The sequence below is a fragment of the Haliotis asinina genome, unplaced genomic scaffold (genome assembly GCF_037392515.1).
Source record: "Haliotis asinina isolate JCU_RB_2024 unplaced genomic scaffold, JCU_Hal_asi_v2 scaffold_33, whole genome shotgun sequence".
Taxonomy (NCBI): domain Eukaryota; kingdom Metazoa; phylum Mollusca; class Gastropoda; order Lepetellida; family Haliotidae; genus Haliotis; species Haliotis asinina.
The window spans coordinates 237,858-245,516 of NW_027133905.1; the positions used below are offsets into that span (position 1 = coordinate 237,858).

General features: G+C 37.5%; 1 protein-coding gene across 1 annotated transcript; it reads right to left on the reverse strand.

The window, feature by feature from the left end:
* Window positions 1–2,752: 2,752 nt before the first annotated feature.
* Window positions 2,753–3,673, reverse strand: LOC137270073 (uncharacterized). The gene is made up of 3 exons (XM_067803876.1): window positions 3,376–3,673; window positions 3,123–3,259; window positions 2,753–2,818 (listed from the first exon to the last, which is right to left on the reverse strand). Exons 1-3 carry the CDS (start codon window positions 3,671–3,673, stop codon window positions 2,753–2,755), a joined length of 501 nt encoding a protein of 166 aa, XP_067659977.1.
* Window positions 3,674–7,659: the final 3,986 nt, after the last annotated feature.

A 7,659-nucleotide genomic window follows, 5' to 3' on the forward strand; every position in this document is an offset into this window, starting at 1 on the left:
TTTATTTTTCATACATTTTACAGTCATTTCAGAAAATAAAATGACATCCAAGTTAAGAGACTATTCAGAAAGAAAGATAACAATTTGACATCCAGGTTAACAGACTATAGACCCAAGACAGAGGCAATAAATAACATGAATATCCAAATTCATAAAAAGAAGCTGTGCACATCAAATACACAGTCCGTGACATGACGACTAAAACTTATAGAATGTTTTGATATTACGCTCCAATAGGGAAGAACATTTAGTTATCATATAGTAGTTCTTTAGTTCATTCTGGATAACTTGAAAATGTGGCAATTTCTTCTTAACCTTTAGCCTGCTGAATAAATTTCAGCATAAGGCGTTGTAAAGAGGGTGGGTGATTTCAAACAGTTGGTGTGCCATTAAAAACGTGACAAAGGAACCAATATTTTGAACTTTAATTATAGATAGAAAAATGAACATAACTATAAAAAAAAAGTCCAAATGTTTTCAAACACACAGGGGTTAAGGCCCACGCGAGCTTAAAAATTGTAAATATTCGTAAAGTTCCCTGAATTACGTGATGGTAGGTGGAATACGTTTTGTATCAGGGATCTGTTTAAATCGTGAAATCAGCGCTTGTTGCTTCATCCATCAATTCTCCAATATCTCAAATATAGCTAAGTTAAAATTCATATTTTTTCATTGGATGGCACCGACGCGAAGGCAAATTATGAACTGTAACAGGAATATATCGTACGAAAATTGTCGTCAAAATATATTCCATGTTCAAGCAGATTTACCCGTCTCGTACTGCAAGCAGACGTATCAAAATCAAACATGGCGCGCTTCGATGTACAGGACTTAAAATGTTGTTATTAATCCTCAGTAAAGTTGCTATTTCTATCGTTTATGTGTTATCGATCGAAATCAGATGATCGCCTTAGTCGATAGGTGATAGCTTTGATATAATCACTTTATTAGAACGATACATAAACGATAGGAAAGATGAAACATGTTCACGACACCGTTCAGAGCTGCCGGATGTGGATGTCACTCACTGGGAGACGTCAACCGATTCATTCCTTGATTACAGAAAATAAGTAGGTATGTTTGTAGCACTGTAATTCGTTTATATCTTTTAGAATACACAAAAAAGATAATAATGATGATTCATAACGGATAACGATATGGCCCAGGCGATAAAATTCGCACATTTCTACACCAGTTTGACCTTCAATGCTCCCGTGACCCGGAAGCGGTAGTTCTGATTTGTATACGTCAACACGAAAATGAACTTCGTCAGTATCATTTGTTTGAAGATGTATTAGACGAAATACCGCATGTTGATCACTCTAAAGACGCCCATAGGAATATCATTGATTATAGATAATCGTGTTAAGGAGACAACTGCACAATATTTTGAATTATGTTCTGCCCTAAACAAATAACATTTTCATACAGAGCGGCATGACGACGCGAAAGAAGCAGAATGTGTTTGAATGGATTTCTATACATGCTAGTGTAATATGATACAACATTTGAACAAATAAATATTATTAACTAATATGTTTCAAATAAATATATATGTCCTGTGTACAATTGAATAACTCCTAAAATCAATAATTACTGAATAAATACACCAACTCAGGGACTGTTCATAAGTTGTTTCTGTGGGGAGATGATGATGATTTTCATGGAGGAGCATGAACAACGGTACTGCCCCGATCCTATGATTTACATACCAAATAAGTGACACTCCTGCCCCAAGTCCCAATTTTCTAAACATAACTTTAGGTACTGAAGGTAAAAAGTTTGATTGCATCTGTATCCCCAGTACATGTGCACAAAACTGATGACCTTTATTCCTCCCCAGTACGAAATTGGTGACGCCCTTATCCCTCTTACAAATAAATTTCTCTCGCTCTCACGCACACACACGTTATGAACACTCCCTAAACATATGTACATTCTTTCTGCATGAAATTGTTTTTGGTATTTGTTTTCACAGCAACAACAACTACAAAGGTAGTAACAGGTACTGCACATTTTAACTGATAGTTTGAATCATGGAGACCTGGGTAGCACTGGATTTTATAATTTACTAAGGTATGGTACCTTTCAAAGCATGTTACAGGGCACATGTGAACATTACAGCTCTTGCAAATGAAAGTGGCTTGAAGCCTTTTGGCATCTCTGGACGAACAAACCACACAGTCATTGCACGAGATCTTACCTGGGAAATGGCGAGTTGTTAGTCTAACAGGACGCTCCAGGTTGGTTGCAGGACGTCCAGATCGTGCTCTTCCCTGTCGCTCCCAACTCTCCATGCACCTGGTTGCAATGACCAGTTTGAACTTTTCAGAACTTACTCTCTTACCTGGGTTTGCAGCTTTGAAGATTATCAGAGCATTACTAAATGAAACTTCCATCAGGTCCAAAAACACCTTCTTCCACCACTTACAACACGTGGAGCACCATGTAGTATTGCAACTGCTTGTCTGCCACCTGGTCCACTCCTCCCATGTGCTGACTGTTTAGCTGAAATGCTTTGGGTTTTCTTACCTCTCTGAAGCTGTTTGGTGATGCCCTCGATCAAACAACAAGAACCATTGTGACCACTGTTCAGAAGGTTTACTTTTCTGTTATCGGTCCATGTAATATACAAGAATTCATTATCCCTATATAAATGCGGATCATCACCAGCTTTTGGTTTTGCATCCTTGACAGGCTGTGGTACATCCAGTCGGGAGGCCCCCATGTTCCACACGCACCAGTCTGGTTGTCACTTAGTTCCTGGAATAGAAGAAATGAAAAACTTGTACACATGGTGACCCTTACCATACAGAGGCTGACACAATGACGTAACAACCTCGTACGTCAAACCATGTGGTCTCCCTCCCTCCTGTCTCCTGTGTATGTTCCACAAGTACCCAGTCCTGCTGTCTGCCAGACCCCATAACTTGATACCCCACTTATGTGCTTATATACTGCAGCAAACCTGTTCGTCCCTTGAAAGAAATCATACTCTCGTCCACAGATACCTCCATGCCTGGGTGAAAGTGCCTCTGCCATCCTGGAACAAGAATTTTCATGAGTGGTCTTATTTTGAAAAGTTTGTTATGTCTTTGGTCCTCTTTGGGGAAATCTTAGGCATTGTCATTTAAGTGAAAAAACATAAGTATCTGAATAAATCTATCCCTTGCCATGATAGCTTTGAATCCTTTACATGCGAGTTGTGGGTCACTTGACCTGTAAGATTCATACGATGGTTTCTTTGACAAACCCGTCACTAAAAGAATAGAAATGAAAGCCCTCATTTCGGAGGTATCAGCCGGTTTCCAATTCTTAGCACGTGAATGTACTTTCAACGTGTCCATCTTTTCAGCTATAAATTGTGCTGCATACCTGTTCGTTTCAGTGACAGGAAGTCAAACACTTCATCACTGAAAAAGAGTGAAAAAGCATCATACTCACTCAAATTTTCACCTGTATTTCTTGGCCCAGATCGATCGACAAAATCTTGTAGCCATGGCGTTTCACTCGCTCCGACTGAGGGGTCCTCCAAAAAATCTTCTTCATTGCCCCCAAGGTCCAAATTTTCAACTTCTTCTAAATCCATGTCCTCGAACCCGAAAAAGTCTTCTTCACCTTCACTATCCGAGTTTCCGAAAAGTTCGCGAAAATCTTCGATCGCGGAAGCCATTATGCAAAAAGTTCTAGATCAATAGACCGATCCAGTTCGGGCCGATAAGCCCCGCCCACTTCGTTTTTTGACGTTGGCCGGGACAACCTCTGACAATGCCGTCACCTCCGGCAAAACGTACGTAATTGAGAATGGTGTTGATGAATTCTGTTTGCCGTACTTTGGTATCCGTCGTTTGTGAATGATATTTAAAGGGGAAAGTTTTACGTATTTTATTTTTAATACATATTAATTGACAGACAGTAATTAGCGAGTGAAAATGAGTTATACCACAGATGGAAAATCGTCATCGGCTGCGTGTTGGAAACGTATTTTTTGTCGAAATAATCAATCTATCTGGCATTTCACGTCCGTCTAAGATACTAGCAGGGAAGTGAAACTGAAGTATGTTATTTGTTTTTTTTACCTCTAGACTCCCATCGTAATTCTATAATAACCGGGTTCACAACCACATGTTCAAGTTGCAGATCGTTTCGGTATCTATAAATAGATTGTCAACACTGCGCGAGGAGTGTTCAGTTCGATCTCTTATCCGATGTTCACATTTAGTTCAATTACTTATGTGAAATCATGGGTTTATACCTTTGAGTAACAAACCGGAAAAATATTTCCATACTAGTAGAAACATACTCAGAAGCAAATATTCAGCAGTTAATCTTCAGTAAATCTCAATAAAATTTCCCTCTTCAAATCTGTACACCATCCTTAAATGTCACTTAATATATGGAAATATATTTTTTTTAATCATCCTCTTCAATGTATTTTTCTGTGTGTGCTTGTTGTGGAATCCTAATTTACAAAATTTCACAATACTGGACTTCATGAACTGCTAGCGTTTATGTTCAGATACATAACACCACCATAACACTAAAGATACACTCTGCACCTGCACACTGACCATCTTTCAGAAACAATGAAATCCCTGAACAGAATCCATATTAATAAACACCATTTTGGCTCTGTCATAAAACATTGGTAACCTCCTCAAAAGCTGGCGATTTCTAAGAACCATCACATCAAATCTGTGTTAAATGTGTATTTCAATATACATGAAGCGGCTCTCGGCTAGTCAACAGCTGGTCATTGCCGATGTTTTCACGAATTTTGTCCACAAACCAATTGGGAATATTAGGTTTTACTAAGAAGAAAACTGATAAATATGTGAATCTGAAACTAGAAAACGAAATTAAAATTCTAAAATGGCGAAAAACGGATTTTCCAAATATGTTGATGTGTTTGTTTACCACCGTTGCCATGACAGTTTCCGTGTCAGCCAGTCGATGATGTAACAACCGTTCTCGTTTTTGTGATTAATATATTCACATAAAGTGATTACTTTTCGAAAATAAGTTTTGTTTCTGACTCTGCATTATAAAAATAACACATTTTGGTCAGTTAAAAAAAAAAGATGACTTTGCGATGAAAAAATCGGACTTTATGTAGCTGAACGTGAAGCGCCTCGCATACACAATGGCCGTTGTTGGAGCCTTGTGCCGATAAAATTAGCTAATGCATTTTATATTCGTGGGGGTTTCGTATTGAGGTACAAAAACTTCTTAAACTTGATATATTTAGAAAGCTGAGAATTTGTTCATTCCATACGTAATTCAAGCCATACATAAATTGTGTTTGGTAAATAGTTGTTGCAAGTTATGTTTAGGGATGTCATTAGACTACTGTTCTGTCGAACCGGTTCGACGGCAGCATTGAGAGGATTAAATCTGCTTCCAAAACTGTTTTTCAAAATAATGATAATAATGTTTAGAGGATCATTATTTGTATCGGGAAAACCATGAAGTACATGTATTTTTTTGTATTTTAAGACAGATTTCAATTTTTTGCCAGATATGTGTGATGTTGTTACAAGACTAGAAATTGTGATCAGGTGACTCACTTTCGTGTTGACAAAAGCTGCATTTTGAATTGTCTACATATACAAATTTAGATAGCAGTGCATTTGTCGGCAGGATGTGATGCATTATTCTATATTGGAATCGCTGTAATTTAGTGTTATTGGTACATCTGAAAGGAATCTTACTATAGTTGTTTCCAGTTGACCCGTGAAGGTCCCGGGGTAGAATAGGCCTACAGCAACCCATGCTTGCCACAAAAGGCGACTATGCTTGTCGTAAGAGGCGACTAACGGGATCGGGTGGTCAGGCTTGCTGACTTGGTTGACACATGTCATCGGTTCCCAATTGCGCAGATCGATGCTCATGTTGTTGATCACTGGATTGTCTGGTCCAGACAGATTATTTACAGACCGCCGCCATATAGCTGTAATATTGCTGAGTGCGGCGTAAAACTAAACTCAGTCACTCACTTGTTTCCAGTCATGGGATAGCCCATCATTGGTTAACATATTTTGCTCCCATATTTGGCAATGTACATTTTTGGTAGTAGCGTCTGTCAATTATGTTTTGTAAAAGCGTTGTGTCTCCTTTATATCTTTAAGGATGTGTTTTAATATTTGCTGGTAGAGTTAGATATGGTATCTTAGTTTTCACAAGGTATATTGAGTGATGTCAAATAGAGCTTTAATGATCGGATAAGACCCATGTATGTAACAAAGTTTTCAGGTTAAACATATTTACAAAGTTTTCCAAAGGGTGTATTTTGTTGCTTCAATCAACTAGGTCGTTAATACATCGCACCCCTTTGTCAAACCATTGTTTATAAAACACTGGTTTACCTCCAACATAAATGTTTTTGTTTTAACATAGACGTTCTGAAAGTATAGCATTTATGTCATGGTTAGAATGGTTTTGAGATATAAAATGCCACCATGCACTTAAACATTTCTATAATATCTATTGTGGATCAGTGGGAGGCAGTCCTCTTTCAAATGTTGACAATTACGTGTATACTACCCATTAAAAGATTAGACTTCCTGGTGCAAATGTAGTTACTCACTTCAGTCAACTGTTCTAAATTACATTTTGCAAAATTTTCCATAATGTTTTAGGATAGTGTTTACACATGAACTGTTCTATTATAAACCAAATTCATACCTTTGAAAAGATTATCGTCATGAGTTCAGTAAATGATGAAAAGCAGTGAAAATTGTTAAATGCTTAAACAAAATTTTACACCCAAATGCAGGAGTTCCCCAGCACGATATTTGCACATGCTTTTCAGCAATTTGATTCTTGATCCTCATGCAATTCATCTGCAGAAAGTTTGCAATTGAACTCCCCAGAATGTGGAGAAATTCATGTTTGATGTGTACATATATATACATAACATATAGTGAGTGCTTTAAGTGAAGCTAAACTTTCGATGGGTAGTAGTATGTAGTGAAAAACATTGCCACCACTAAGCTTTGGGTGATTTTACATGAAGAGATGACACCAATTTGACTCACGACTGAGAATCTTCTGACGATAGATAACTTTAATGCTTGCATTAATGTTTTTATATTTGGCATATTAAAAACACCGTCTTCTTTGTGACAGATTACTTGTCTTGTCTTAATTTTGTCAGGTTTATTGTACCAAATAAATTTGTAGCATTTCTGCTGGAATTTATTCATAATTTCCCAATCTGGGCCAGGAAGAACACTAAATAAATGATGTAACTTGGGAATAATCAGTGATTTCAAAACGGTATTTCTTCCAAAGGGAGTAAGATTTTGTGTGGACCATATGGACATTAAAGTTTCACAATTTTTTATCTTGTTTTTATCATCTAAATCTAGAGAAAAAGTAATTCCAGGAAGGCTGAAGCCCCCTTGGTCACAGTTTAGATTAAAGTCTGAACATAGATTCATTTTCGATCTCTTTTTGTATCCTATCTATATGAGATGTTTCCTCTTGTCACTGTTATCACGTGACTGTGGCCCCCTCGCTGGTTCTCAAGTATGGCGCTGGTCACATGACTTGGTACATCCAACGTTCAGCGTTATATAACTATTTTTCAGTATCTGGCTTCTTTTAAAGATCACCCCGTGTCTACATTAATACTCGAAAAAAAGGAGAAAAATTATG

What these genes read in the sequence shown, in the direction of transcription:
- LOC137270073 (XM_067803876.1), bottom strand. Translation starts at nt 3,673, where the DNA reads ATGGCTTCCGCGATCGAAGATTTTCGCGAACTTTTCGGAAACTCGGAT. An exon ending in CCTGTCACTGAAACGAACAG is followed by an intron (nt 3,260 to 3,375) that starts GTATGCAGCACA and finishes CTATTCTTTTAG; the next exon opens with TGACGGGTTTGTCAAAGAAA. An exon ending in TTTTTCACTTAAATGACAAT is followed by an intron (nt 2,819 to 3,122) that starts GCCTAAGATTTC and finishes TCATTGTGTCAG; the next exon opens with CCTCTGTATGGTAAGGGTCA.